This window comes from Raphanus sativus, chromosome 9, assembly GCF_000801105.2.
Source record: "Raphanus sativus cultivar WK10039 chromosome 9, ASM80110v3, whole genome shotgun sequence".
Lineage (NCBI taxonomy): Eukaryota > Viridiplantae > Streptophyta > Magnoliopsida > Brassicales > Brassicaceae > Raphanus > Raphanus sativus.
The window spans coordinates 336525-350527 of NC_079519.1; the positions used below are offsets into that span (position 1 = coordinate 336525).

General features: G+C 37.6%; 3 protein-coding genes across 5 annotated transcripts; all 3 read left to right on the forward strand.

Moving 5' to 3' along the window:
- The first annotated feature begins 802 nt into the window (after window positions 1-802).
- Window positions 803-4595, forward strand: LOC108823380 (nitrate regulatory gene2 protein). Of its 3 annotated transcripts, none has more exons than XM_018596563.2 (4): window positions 803-2635; window positions 3141-3343; window positions 3427-3650; window positions 3715-4595. In XM_018596563.2, the coding sequence occupies exons 1-4, from the start codon at window positions 1165-1167 to the stop codon at window positions 4445-4447; spliced, it is 2631 nt and encodes an 876-aa protein (XP_018452065.2). In that variant the 5' UTR covers window positions 803-1164; the 3' UTR covers window positions 4448-4595. The 3 variants fall into 3 exon arrangements, with proteins under 3 accessions (XP_018452065.2, XP_056851193.1, XP_018452067.2); XM_056995213.1 differs by having other exon boundaries at window positions 3171-3343; XM_018596565.2 differs by having other exon boundaries at window positions 3270-3343.
- A 698-nt stretch (window positions 4596-5293) lies between these two features.
- On the forward strand, window positions 5294-8182 carry LOC108826894 (protein disulfide isomerase-like 1-2). Its single transcript, XM_018600237.2, has 10 exons — window positions 5294-5546; window positions 5802-5832; window positions 5925-6212; window positions 6304-6492; window positions 6603-6728; window positions 7022-7159; window positions 7262-7381; window positions 7461-7578; window positions 7658-7770; window positions 7856-8182. The coding sequence occupies exons 1-10, from the start codon at window positions 5374-5376 to the stop codon at window positions 8087-8089; spliced, it is 1530 nt and encodes a 509-aa protein (XP_018455739.1). The 5' UTR covers window positions 5294-5373; the 3' UTR covers window positions 8090-8182.
- A 2923-nt stretch (window positions 8183-11105) lies between these two features.
- On the forward strand, window positions 11106-12711 carry LOC130500394 (indole glucosinolate O-methyltransferase 1-like). Its single transcript, XM_056995421.1, has 4 exons — window positions 11106-11551; window positions 11645-11955; window positions 12217-12281; window positions 12382-12711. The coding sequence occupies exons 1-4, from the start codon at window positions 11106-11108 to the stop codon at window positions 12679-12681; spliced, it is 1122 nt and encodes a 373-aa protein (XP_056851401.1). The 3' UTR covers window positions 12682-12711.
- The last annotated feature ends 1292 nt before the right edge of the window (window positions 12712-14003 follow it).

Genomic DNA, 14003 nt, shown 5'->3' on the forward strand with positions numbered 1-14003 from the left:
TGTTCATATATTATTGTAAAAATATTCAAGTAACTAAACGTATGTAGTTAAAAGGAAACATTCAAATATATGTGATTTGATCCGAAGACAATATCACTAATTTACATTTGTAAACACTTAACACAAAAAGAGTCTTGACTTCTTACCCAAATGAAATTGGTTTTGTTGCTTATAAAACAAGATTTCATAATATCTTAATTAATTTTTATTTCTCAAATTTTTTATTTCTCAAATTTTTAAGCTAGTTTAATAATTAATTTGTAATAGATTACTTTTTTAAATATACATATTCACTGTTTTGGTTTAAAGAAAAATTAACAGTGAATACCAACGTATTTGGAAACTGAAAGTAAAAGTAATTGGACTATTTATTTTAAAAACATTTGATATACCATATACAATTTATTTACCTTTGTACTATTCGGTAACCTATAATCCATTTTTATAGTCCTTTCTTAATTTTATACTTAATCCAAATGATGAAATCTATTTTGTCTGTGGGTGATAAAACAGTAAAGCTTTTATCTACCACTTTTGGATGCATATATGTACACACTGTATACCGCAGTATCACGTTGTCTACACAAAGATAGAAATAATAGCAAAAAAAAAAAGAGTTTAAAAGAAAACAAAATAAGAGAAGAAAATACTTACACGTCGTCTTCTTCTTTGATTGTCGTCACTCTCTCCCGGTGAACTAGAATTTTCGTAGAAGAAATATAAAAACATTTTAGTCCTTTTTAACCATTCCTCGTTGCTCCCACTTTCATCTTCCCCAATTTAATTCTTCAATTAATATTCCGCCGAGCTTTTCTTCGCACATCTCTATCCATTAAATGTAGTAAAGTCACATTAATTAATCGCAAGACGACGACTTTTCTTTTTTTGTTTTCTTTTCCCCTTGTTGTCAGTCTCCTTCGTGTATTCACGTTTCGTATAAGTCATCAGGCTGTTACTCATGCATCATCTTTCTCCTCTGTTTTTTATAACACGACAACATTACAACGACTATTCTGAACTTCAAAAAAAAGAAAACTTGCTCTGTTCCGACAACTTTCTTGAAGCCATGGTAGTAGCTTCGTGTCCGGTCTGGCGAAAGAACGAGACTTGAAACAGAGTTCTTGATAACAAAGTCGTTACCTTTGTGTTGTTTGTTTGTTTCCAATGGGTTGCGGAGGATCTAAGATAGATGATCAGCAGCTCGTGATCCTCTGCAGAGAGCGCAAGGAACTGCTCAAAACGGCGTCGCATCACCGCTCCGCTCTCGCCGTCGCTCACCTCGTTTACTTACAGTCTCTCCGCGACGTCGGCGAAGCTATCCAGCGTTTCGTCGACGAGGAGGAGAGCGTTTCTTCGCCGGTTCTCACGCTTCCTTCCGACGAAGGGAAGCCGACGAAACGCAGAGGTTCGATCTCTTCCACGTCGATTTCTCATTCGGTTATCGAAGAAGAAGAAGAAGAAGATGGAGCCGGTTCGCATTTGAATCTCTCTTCAATTGGATCTGAATCCGGTTTAGAAGACGGATCTGATGATGATGATGACGATGATGGTCATATCCAAATCGATACCACTCCTGAACCAGAGCTAAACCGGTCAAAACAAACATTTTCCCCCGGTAACCGGTCAAAACAAACATTTTCCCCCGGTTATGGTTATCCTCCACCGGGTTATCCATACCCGTATCCGGTTGGAGGATGGGGATTCAATGGCGACCCGAATCGAGGAATGTATTTCATGAAGAAATCCGCGGCGCAATCTCAACCGTTCGTTTTCAAACCGGAGAATCACCGAGTAGAGCCGTCGGATTACGGAAATTCCGGTTATTTCATTAATCCTGGGTCAACCGGTTCCGGTTATCTCCCTAACGCTAATTATTCCGGTTATCCTCCTCCTTCTCCAGCAAAGCCACCACCACCACCACCGACTCTCCCCTCCCCGCCTAGAGTCTCCCCTTGGGACTTCTTGAACGTTTTCGACACGTATGATTACGGAATCTCACGTTCGCGTGCTCCGAGCTACTACTACCCTCAGGGAACGGCGTCGATTTCGAGCAGCCCTGACTCGAAGGAGGTCAGGGAGAAGGAAGGCATCCCTGAGCTTGAAGAAGTACCAGAGCACGAGGTGATCAAGCAAGTGTACAGACGTCCAAAGAGGACACCAGCTTTGGAGAAGGTGAAAGAACGCAAAGAAACACTAAAGACAGTGCCTTTGCCGGAAGAAGTAGCCACGGAGGAGAGCTCGTTAGATACAGAGACCGTCTCTACGTTTTCAGGAAGCGATGTGGAGGAGGAGTCTGACTTTCACTATGTTAAGAGCAGCAACAGTTCGAGCGGACAGGAGACGATCATGGAGACGGAGGGGTCGGAACAACAAGTGAATGGGAGCAAGAAAGGAGTGGTGAGCATTGAGCTGGATGAGGAGGGAGCCAGTAGTAGTACTTCCTCTTTTGATGTTGAGTCTTCTAAGATTAGTAGCTTTTCGAGTTTGTCGGTTCGTGCCACTAGGGAGATCAAGGAAGTTGTGGAGGAGATTAAGAGTGAGTTTGAGATTGCTGCTTCGTGCGGGAAGGAGGTTGCTGTGCTTCTTGAGGTCAGCAAGTTGCCTTATCAGCATAAAGACAAGAGTGGCTTTAAAGGTAATTAACCTTGTCTTGACTATACCTTGCCTGCTTGTCTGAGGTTTCTGATTGTAGTACTCTTAGATGAGAGAGCTTGTTTCCTTTTGATTCAAGATTCAGAATAAGCCATGATCATGCATTTTGCATATGTTTTTCGTAATGTCAAAACCAAAATTATTTATTTATTATATATTATTATATATTTATATTAGATATTTTAACTTTTAAGTTTGATTATAAAATTTATTTTCATGAATTTGTAAAAATTAAATATACAAAAAAAATCAGTATCTGTGGACTTAAACTAACATTGTCATTTGATTTAAACCGATTTACACCAATTTAGATAATTATACCAACTTAGATTAATTTTAATCAGATTTAGAGTTTAAATTTGAACCGCTTAAATCAGATATTTAAAAAAAAAAAAATGACTGACTAAACCGATTTTTAGGACATTGGATTTTTTTTCTCCTGCCTGCTAGAGTTTGCTGGACTATGACCAAATGTTTTATGTTTTCAGTTATCTTATCTAGGATCATGTATCTTGTAGCACCGTCCAAACGCTCTAAGCCTGAACTATCATCAATAAGACTAACATCTAAGACAGTGCAAATGGCAAAAGCATATAACGGACAAGATGTTAATGTAGGCTTCACTGGAAACCTCTCATCAACCTTGGACAAACTCTATGCTTGGGAAAAGAAACTCTACAAGGAAGTCAAGGTTACTACTACAATGCTTTTATACTTTTGCTCTTGTTTAGATTCTTGCATCTCCCTCCTGACATATTGTGATCTGATGTTCAGGGAGAAGAGAAGCTCCGGTCCATCTACGAAGAGAAGTGCAGATCACTGAAGAAAATGGACACACACGGAGCAGAAGCTACCAAGATCGAGGCCAGTCGAGCATACATCAGGAAGCTTCTGATGAAAATAGATATCTCTATAAGATCTGTTGATTCTATTTCGAGACGGATCCATAAACTTAGAGATGAAGAGTTGCAGCCACAGCTCACACAGCTTATTCATGGGTAAGTTGAGTCATCTTTGTATTCAGACGTAAGCTGCAAGAAACTTATATTTGTGCTTTTGAAGGTTGGTGAGAATGTGGAGATCGATGCTGAAGTGCCACCAGAAACAGTTCCAAGCCATCATGGAGACCAAGGTTCAGTCTGTAAAGGCGAACACCGTCTCCAGCTCGAAAGCGTTTCTTGATCTCGAGATGGAGCTAAGGGACTGGTGCAGCAGCTTCAACGAGTGGGTCAACACGCAGAAAAAATACGTCCACTCTCTAAACCGGTGGCTCTCGAAGTGTCTTCACTACGAGCCAGAGGTGACAGAGGATGGATACGCTCCTTTCTCACCTAGCCAGATCGGCGCACCACCGATCTTTACCGTATGCAAAGACTGGGAAGAAGCGATGGGGAGAGTGTCTGGAGAGAAGGTGAGCAACGCGATGCAAGGGTTCGCTTCGAGCTTGCACGAGATGTGGGAGAGGCAAGAGGAAGAGGAACAAAGGCTCAGAGCAGAGCAAAATCAAGATCATGCAGAGTCTGATGACAAGAGAAGTGTGGTTTCGAAAGGCCGGTCAGAGAGCGGAGTGTCGGTTTTGGATGATCTGAGAGTGGATTTGGATTCGATGAGGAAAAAGCTGGTGGAGGAGAGAGGTAAACGTAGAGAAACGACCACTGTGAAGGCGGTGGCGTCGAGTAGTAGTACGTTGAAAGGTGGACTCGCTCCTGTTTTTGATGCGTTGAGAAAATTCAACGTAGAGGTTGTGAAAGCTCATGGAATTGTTAGGCTTCAACATCCTCGGACTTCTTCTTGAGTAGTAGAGAGGGGGGGGGGCACATTTTGCAATATTTTGAAGTTTTGTTACTTGAAAATTAATTATAGGTCCATATAGATTCCACATTCGGTTAAAGAAGCATTGGGTCTCGTGAACTTCAACTTATATGAACCAATGGAAGTATCTACAGCTTCTCCAAAAACCATCACAAACGATTAATCTAATACAAACTAGATAGATACCATCTTTGCCTTACATCACAATGACAACACCTCGAACCTTGCTATAAGAAGAGTAAAGGATTTTTAAGTACAGAAATACAGTGCAATGATGAAATTGCGAAGCAATATGGCAACATATTGAGAAATGAAGATTAGCATGTTATGCATGATCTAGGCAGCGTTACCCAATTTATCAAAAGTCAAGCCTCCATTAGTCCATGACTCCATTAAACAATTTACATACAGTATTTAATCATTCAATTTAGAAACGCAATTTATCATTTTAGAAACGCAATTTATTTTTATGTTGACTCTTCCGACCAAAACGGACAAGGAGGAGACAAATCAGAAACCGCCAAGTGTTTTTAAAGAAGATCAAATCAATTAGAAATGGTTTTACTTGATATAGGCAAATTTGTCTAATCCCCATTATGATTTTTTGGCTGATGGTTATGGAAGCAAATAATGAAAAATTTAACGACCCTTCCTTGTGGTCCAAAGTCTGATAAAAAAAATCCTTCTCAAAAGCAGTAAAAAAACAATGACGAGACCTATCCAATCAAAAAACGACACGTGTACTACTGACCACTGAGAAGCCAGCGTCCTCGTGTAATTTCACTTCTCTCTAGAGTAAAAGAAAAAAAAACTTTATATAAATATCTTCCTCGTTCATCGCTTCCTCACACACGAATATTCGTACAAACGGTAGTACACGGAGGAGGAGGAGTGAAGAGAAGAGCGATAATGGCGTCTAACGGTTTCGCGATGTTATCGATCCTTGTGTTATCATCTCTCCTCGCTTCGTCTATTAGAAGCGAAGAAGCGACGAAGGAGTTCGTCTTGACGTTGGATCACTCTAACTTCACCGATACCATCAACAAGCACGACTTCATCGTCGTCGAGTTCTACGCCCCTTGGTAAAGATCTGATTCGATCTCTGTCTACGACGTAGATCGTGTATCGAATGTTGATTATATAGCTCATCGGTTGTTGATTTTGATGAATCGAGTACAGATTATCTTAGGATTCAAATTTGTTAGGATGATATAGCTCGAGAGAGATTGTTCTTTTGATGATTCGAGTAGAGATTTTTAAGTGTTTCGATCTTAGAATTTCAAATTTGTTTTAGGATAAATATGAAATTAAGAATCTCTGTTTCATTTGGTTTACAGGTGTGGCCACTGCAAGAGTCTTGCTCCTGAGGTGATTATATTTTGCTTAAAATATTTTGAAAAAAATTAGTTTATATTGGCTAGATTCAAGCAGCTAACGTTGGTGTTTATTTGGTTATACAGTATGAGAAGGCTGCAGCGGAGCTGAGCAGCCAAAGCCCTCCCATCTTCCTCGCCAAGATCGATGCTAGCGAGGAGTCTAACAAAGGGATTGCGAACGAGTACAAGATTCAGGGATTCCCAACGATCAAGATTCTGAGGAACGGTGGGAAGTCGGTTCAAGACTACAACGGACCTCGTGAAGCTCCGGGTATTGTGACTTATGTGAAGAAGCAGAGTGGACCTGCTTCTGCTGAGATTAAGTCAGCTGATGTTGCTGGTGAGGTTATTGGTGAGAAGAATGTTGTTGCTGTAAGTGCAGTGCTGACTGTCTCATGTTATTTCCTTTTTTCCAATTGATAATTGATATTTATCAAGGATTGTCTGTTTGTTTTGGTCTTAGGTTGGTGTGTTCCCTAAGTTATCCGGTGAGGAGTTTGATTCTTTCGTGGCCCTTGCTGAGAAATTGCGTGCTGACTATGATTTCGCACATACTTTGGACGCCAAGCTTCTTCCTCGTGGAGACTCATCTGTGGCGGGACCTGTCGTGAGGCTATTCAAGCCTTTCGATGAACTTTTTGTCGATTCCAAGGTACAAAAGAAACCTTTTATTTTGTTCGTTACATCAGTGAGTAGCCTTGTTATACGCAAATAATGTTGCAGATTTTGCTTGATTTTGATTTTATGAATAATGAATTTCAGGATTTCAATGGGGAAGCTCTGGAGAAGTTTGTCAAAGAATCAAGCATTCCTCTTGTTACCGTCTTTGACAAAGATCCAAGCAACCACCCATATGTTGCCAAATTCTTCGACAGCCCTGCCACTAAGGTAAAAAAAAAGTTATTTTGAGAACTGGGTAGGGGGTAATAGTCAGTTCTTTGACAGCCCTGCCATTATCATAGAAGGAGAATTTGTTCATGGTTGCCTATGGAAAAACTCTGATAATATTAGCATATTAGGTGCATTAGTGGAATAGATCAAATCACAACTCTCTCTATATTTTGTGAAAGAGGTTGTTACAAATGAGTTTATTGAAGCATTTGTTGGGTTCTGCTTTTCAACATCTTTTTAAATGTTTACAATCTTCTGGTTTTGATGGGTAGTGATGTTTTGAAATTCAGGTAATGATGTTCGTTAACTTCACTGGAGAAACAGCTGAATCTCTGAAATCAAAGTTCCGTGAAATTGCTACTTCCTACAAAGGACAAGATCTTGCCTTCCTTGTTGGTGATGCCGAGAACAGCCAAGGCGCTTTGCAGGTTACTATTTTCTTTAGTTCGTCTCCTTAATTATTTCCTTCTGATGTAGTTTCACAACATCACTGAGCATAATTTTTATTTTGCATGTATCGGTTTTAACAGTACTTTGGACTCGAAGAGAGCCAAGTTCCCCTCATCATCATCCAGACTCCTGACAGCAAGAAGTATTTGAAAGCAAACGTTGTGGTTGACCAGATTGAATCATGGATGAAGGACTTCAAGGTATCATCCTCGTGAATTTTATGTAAAAGAGCTACGTAAAATCAATATAACCTAACCTAAAGACGCATGTTTCCTTCAGGACGGGAAAGTTGCCGCCCACAAAAAATCTCAGCCTATCCCAGCTGAAAACAACGAGCCAGTGAAGGTTGTTGTAGCTGAGAGCCTTGACGACATGGTTTTCAACTCTGGAAAGAATGGTGAGAACATTTAAAAACTCTTTTTCGATTTTCTTGCAAGACAACAACTGATTCAAAACATGAAATATTACTCTTACAGTCCTGATTGAATTCTACGCACCGTGGTGTGGACATTGCCAAAAACTTGCCCCAATCTTGGACGAAGTGGCTTTGTCGTTCCAGAACGACCCAAGTGTCATCGTAGCAAAACTAGTAAGCCTCTTTTTGTTTGTTGTTCTACATGTCTTTTCTTACAAGATGATGATGGTCTTAACCGCAAATGTCTGTGTGTGTGCAGGACGCAACCGCGAATGATATCCCAAGCGATACCTTTGATGTGAAAGGCTTCCCAACGATTTACTTCAGATCAGCTGATGGAAAGGTTGTATTGTACGATGGAAGCAGGACAAAGGAAGACTTCATAAGCTTCGTTGAGAAGAACAAGCCAGTTTCTCATCGTGAAGAGTCTTCTACTACTGTTAGGAGTGGAGAACATAAGACTGAGGAATCGGCCGCAAAGGACGAGCTGTAAAAGCCTTTTTTTTTTTTTGCTTTTATCTCTTTCTGACATTTGAACCCAGTGTTACCCGGTAATAAGATCAAATAAAACCATATTTTAATCATACACTTTGATGTTTGAGCATATGGGAGATGCTAGTTTTGTATATAAAGCTAGTAAATCTTCCTTTTTATTTAAATGGTTTCAGTGATAGTGGTAGAAGTAAAAATACTAAAAAATCTATGGTAGGTTGAAATTTACTAATTTATTCCAAAGCAAAAGAATGAACATAGAAGATTGATCAGTCTACTGCATATGTTTGCAATTGAGACATTGTGTCTTATGCTAATTTGTTGTTGGAAAATTTTGTTCCGTGTCAGAAAATACATTTATGCATTGTTTTAGTTAGGGGTGGGCACTTTATCCGATATCCGAAGTGGCACCCGAACCCGACCCGAAAAACCCGAACCGAAATTCGAACCGAAGTAGTAAAATACCCGAACGGGTATTAAGTTAGGAGAGATTGGATATCCGAACCCGAACGGGTAATACCCGAACCCGAATGGATATCCGAAAATAACCGAACATGTGTATACTTACCCTTATATTTCTAGTTTACATCTCTCATTTTATTTAAAATATTTATATTGATGTTAGACATACTTTAAAATCATATAGTATATATATATATATATATATATATATATATATATATATATATATAACTATGGAGAAAATAATTTGATATTCATTTAAAATGCATGTTAAACTTTTTATTTCATGTATTAACCAAAGTTACATCCAAAGTTTAAAAACAAATAGCCAAATTAATATTTTTATTTTGGAAATGTTATCTCCAAATCTATTAATCATTCAATCTATAAAAAGAAAAAAAATCAGTTAAGTAAAATCTATATTTTTAAATATAAAAACTTTTAAAAACAAAATTTTATTTTTATTTCTTTAAAATCTAAATATCCGAACCGATCCGAAATAACCGAACCCGAACTAAAAATATCCGAACCCGATCCGAAGTTCAAAAATACCCGAACGGGTATTATACTCCTATACCGAAATACCCGAAAATCCGAAATATCCGACCCGAATCCGAACGGGTACCCGAACGCCCACCCCTAGTTTTAGTAAAGGGAATAAGATTTTGGTTATTGCATGTTATCATGCATAATTCTTCTAATCATCACTTTATAAGACACAGCTGCACAGAGTACATCAACCAAATTTTACTGTCTTGGTTTCTCCGGTGAAAGAATGAAAGGACGCGGGTTCACTAACTTTGATTTCTATTTGACTACAGTCTACATGTACACGCGTCTTAATGCATGTCACTTGAATCGAGAATCTTGAATCAGTCTTGTGTCTATCTCTATTTATACAAAAAGTTCTAAGCAAAATTTACAAGAGCTTACACAACTAATTTTACCATATTACACTTCTCTGCGTTTTTCTTTTCCTTCGTGAGAACATTTTTATTGAGCTTACTCCCTCCATTTCTTAAAGAGTGTCGTTGTAATATTTTTCACACAGATTAAGAAAGTTGTTGAAATATATGTAAATTGTAATTAATTATACCTCTTTAACCAATAATATTTTAGATAAATAAAATTATTTATAAAATCAATGCAGTTTGCAATTAATTTTCAGCTGAAAGTTAGTATAATTTACGTTGGAATTGTAAAGTGACACTCTTTGTGTAACAAGAAAATGAGCTTAGAATGACACTTATTATGAAACAGGGGGAGTATAATATAAGATAGAAAATTCCATAAGATAACATTAAAAAAATGTGTCACAAATATAACACATAAGGAAAAAATGACCAAAATGTTTCATTTTATTTACACTTATATTTCTAAGGTTAACTAATCTAAAAGGGAATTTGAGACCAATGTTTAAAATTTTATTAAATAAAAAATAAATACTAAAAATTTGAAAATAAAAATATGAAAAATAGTTTCAAAAAGTATTTTCGAATTATAAAAATAAAATTTGAAAATAAAAATCAAAATCAAAAATAATAAAAAAATTTATAAAAAATCGAATCTGAAACTATAATTTTTTTTTTATCTTCTTAATTTATTTTTTATTTTTAATATATTTATAATCTTTTACCCTCTTAAATAAAACATTTTGATCATTCTTTCTTGTTTGTTATTTTTGTGACAAAAATATAGAAAAGTTTATCTAGTAGAATTGCCCCATAAGATATTCTTACTATTATTGACTTTTATAACAGAAAAGATATTATTTTACCTTCACTTTCCACTATAAAATGGCACAAAAGGATGAACGTCGAAACCAAGCTTTTACTTCCCATTTCTCTCATTGTCGTCTAGGCCTGCGATTTTTGTCCGAACCGAATGGACCGAACCGGACCGAACCGGTTTTTTTCGGTTTTCGGTTCGGGTCGGTTTTCAATTCGGTTCAATTCGGTATGGGTTTGAAAATTAATTCGGTTAGCGGTTCGGTTCGGTTCGGTTTTCAATTTTTTTAAAAAAAATAAAAATTGTAAAAACCGAAAATAAACCAAAATAAACCGAAAATAACCGAAAATAACCGAAAAACCGAACCGAAAATAACCGAATTAAACCGAATTAAACCGAATTAACCGAATTTAACCACAAATATCCGATTATTTTGAAAAAATCATACCAAAATTAACCGAAAATTTAAAAATTCGGTTATTTTCGGAATTAAAATTGAAAACCGAAAAAAACCGATAACCGAACCGAACCGAACCGAAATTTTATTCGGTTTATTTCGGAATTTTTTTTTTAAAACTTCGTTAACCGAAAACCGACGGTTCGGTTCGGTTCGGTTTCGGAAAACCCATTAACTGTTGTGGTTAAATTCGGTTAATGTTTTGGTTAAATTAACCGAGATCGGTTATTTGTGGTTAAATTCGGAAAACCCATTAACTGTTGTGGTTCGGTTCGGTTTTCGGAAAACCCATTAACTGTTGTGGTTAAATTCGGTTAAACCGAGATCGTCTATCTATCTATCATATACCGTTTTCAACCAACAACAGTTAATGGCAAACCAACTTCTCAAACCCTTAACCAACTCTCCTAAACCGGCTCTGACCAAAGAAGAAGATTCTGAAGAAATGGTTGCCTTGCAAGCCGAGAGGATGGTGTACTCCTTGTCATTCCCAATGGTTTTCAAAGCTGCCTTGGAGCTAGGAGTCATCGACACGTTGGCTTCCGTTGCAGACGGCACGTGGCTCTCGCCTTCCGAGATAGCGTCTCGTCTCCCTACCAAACCCACCAACCCCGAGGCTCCGATGCTGCTGGACCGGATGTTGCGTTTACTCGCCAGCCACTCGGTCTTCAAATGTCGTGTGGTTGAAACCGGGAAGACCGAAAGGGTTTACGCAGCCGAACCGGTTTGCAAGTTGTTCTTGAAAGATAGTGATGGCTCGGGTTCTCTCTTGTCTTTCTTTATGTTGTGCCAAAACCATGTCATATTCAAGTCTTTGTACGTACCTTAATAGATTTAACAAGACCAAACCAGTCAATGTTACGTTACATTAATTTACAAATTCCTAACTGATGTTTTTTTTTTCTACAGGTCGCATCTTAAGGATGTGATATTAGAAGGAAAAGATGCATTTGTTTCTGCCCATGGCATGAGGGCCTTTGAATACTTGGGTTCCGATAAACAATTTGCTGAGATGTTTAACCTAGCAATGTCGGACTTTTCGACCCTGGTCATGAAGAAGATTCTAGAAGTTTACAAAGGATTCAAGGATGTTGACACATTGGTGGATGTTGGAGGAGGAGTTGGAACAGTACTAGGTCTAGTCACTTCCAAGTATCCTCATATCAAGGGCATTAACTTCGATTTAGCATCGGTTGTAGCCAATGCCCCTCGTTATCCCGGTAAACAAATTAAATAATATAACATAGTATATAATTTTGTATATTGAACTAAGGGCATTTTGAAACAAAAAAAAATTACTTATTTAATTATGTTTTATTTATTTTTAGAATAATTTAGTAGAATATTTGTTTTGAGAAACCATCTCTCACCTCTTCTTTCCTTTTATAATTATTTTAAGTTTCTTATTAGTGAGAATCTCTAGAAACTACTCTCATTGAAGAGGACCTCAGCTACAAACTTGTTATATAACTATGTTATAGGAGTGCAACATGTGGCTGGAGACATGCTTATAGAAGTTCCAAAGGGAGATGCTATTTTCATGAAAGTAAGGATATATTTTGCATGCAGGTGTATATATTAATTTATCAAGTTCTATAAAAATATATTATTTCAACAAAAATAAAATGCTTTAAATTCGATGACAGTGGGTGTTTCATGCTTGGGACGACGAGAACTGCATTAAAATCCTGAAGAACTGTTGGTCGAGTCTTCCAGAGAAAGGAAAAGTGATAGTCGTAGAGATGGTTATACCAAAAGAATTAAAGAGTGACGACTGTTCTTCTAACATTGGGCTCACTGTAGACATGTTCATGTTATCACTACGTGGGAGTGGTGGAGTAAGGACTCTTTCTCAATACGAGGCTTTAGCTTACGCTTCAGGCTTTCGTCGTTGTGAGTTCATTTGCCGTTCCTTTTCGTTCTCTCTTATGGAGTTCCACAAATAGATTTGAAGTTCTCACTCTACTCATGTAGACTATGGACCAATAAAAGTCGTATATGTATTGATCTTTATCTATCAAAGAATAAATGTTGGAGATAAACATGAAGATAGCTTGGAAGCTAAGCAATAAGTAATCCTAAGAGTGTTAGGAATATGAAAAGTTAATACCTAAGAGTTTAAGAATAAGAGAAACTATATAAAGAGTTGCAAGAGTGTTGCATCCAATACAGAGTTTTATAGTTTGTGTGAGAGCTTGAGTTTTTGAGAAGTTTTCTTGAGTTAATAAAGAGAGTTCTTTATATTGAGATCTTATACAAACCATTGAGATAATATTTGGTATCAGAGCTAACTAATCGATCGAGAGAAACATGGGAGATATAGTGGTCGCAAAGAAGGAAGGAAGTTCATCTTCCATACGATGTCCAATGTTGAGTCCCACAAATTACACGGTGTGGGCAATACGAATGAAGCTGGTCCTAGATGTTCATGAAGTTTGGGAGATCATAGAAACAGAGTCAACTGATAAGAAGAAAAACAATATGGCAACCGCTCTTATATATCAATCCATTCCAGAATCGATGATCCTACAAATAGGACAATTAGGTTCAGCAAAGAAAGTTTGGGAAGCCATAAAAACTCGATATGTCGGTGCAGAAAGAGTTCGAGAAGCACGTCTCTGTACTCTAATGTCTGAGTTTGATCGATTGCGAATGAAAGAAACTGAGAAAATTGATGACTTTGTGAACAAGTTAACAGAGATATCTTCAAAAGCTACAGCATTGGGTGAAGACATAGATGAAAAGAAACTCGTGAAGAAACTTCTTGGAAGTCTTCCAAGAAAGAAATATATATTTATGGTTGCTTCGATTGAGCAACTAGTAGATCTAAAAACCGCGAGTCTTGAGGAGATTATTGGACGTTTGAAGACTTACGAAGAGCGAGTAGCTGAAGAGGACGAAGATACTGAGCAAAATCAAAGCAAACTCATGTATTCGAATACAGAATCACAGTCACAGCGAGATTATTATGGAGGACGAGGACGAAGTGGTCGTAATTACAACAGAGGTAGAGGACGAGGAAGAACAACTTGGGAGAACAGAGATAATGGAAGATCATACTGGGAGAGCCGAGATACAACAAAGATCACATGTTTTAGATGTGATAAACAAGGACACTTTGCAGCAACCTGTCCTGATAGATTGCTAAAACTTCAGGAAACAACTGAGAACAGAGATGAAGATGAGACACACGAAGCAGACAGACTCATGATGCAAGAACTTGTGTACCTTAATGAGAGGAATGTGACGCCAAAAGAGTTTGAGTCAA

What these genes read in the sequence shown, in the direction of transcription:
- LOC130500394 (XM_056995421.1), top strand. Translation starts at nt 11,106, where the DNA reads ATGGCAAACCAACTTCTCAAACCCTTAACCAACTCTCCTAAACCGGCT. An exon ending in CATGTCATATTCAAGTCTTT is followed by an intron (nt 11,552 to 11,644) that starts GTACGTACCTTA and finishes TTTTTTCTACAG; the next exon opens with GTCGCATCTTAAGGATGTGA. An exon ending in CAATGCCCCTCGTTATCCCG is followed by an intron (nt 11,956 to 12,216) that starts GTAAACAAATTA and finishes ACTATGTTATAG; the next exon opens with GAGTGCAACATGTGGCTGGA.
- LOC108823380 (XM_018596563.2), top strand. Translation starts at nt 1,165, where the DNA reads ATGGGTTGCGGAGGATCTAAGATAGATGATCAGCAGCTCGTGATCCTC. An exon ending in AGACAAGAGTGGCTTTAAAG is followed by an intron (nt 2,636 to 3,140) that starts GTAATTAACCTT and finishes TTATGTTTTCAG; the next exon opens with TTATCTTATCTAGGATCATG. An exon ending in CTCACACAGCTTATTCATGG is followed by an intron (nt 3,651 to 3,714) that starts GTAAGTTGAGTC and finishes GTGCTTTTGAAG; the next exon opens with GTTGGTGAGAATGTGGAGAT.
- LOC108826894 (XM_018600237.2), top strand. Translation starts at nt 5,374, where the DNA reads ATGGCGTCTAACGGTTTCGCGATGTTATCGATCCTTGTGTTATCATCT. An exon ending in AACTTTTTGTCGATTCCAAG is followed by an intron (nt 6,493 to 6,602) that starts GTACAAAAGAAA and finishes AATGAATTTCAG; the next exon opens with GATTTCAATGGGGAAGCTCT. An exon ending in ACAGCCAAGGCGCTTTGCAG is followed by an intron (nt 7,160 to 7,261) that starts GTTACTATTTTC and finishes CGGTTTTAACAG; the next exon opens with TACTTTGGACTCGAAGAGAG.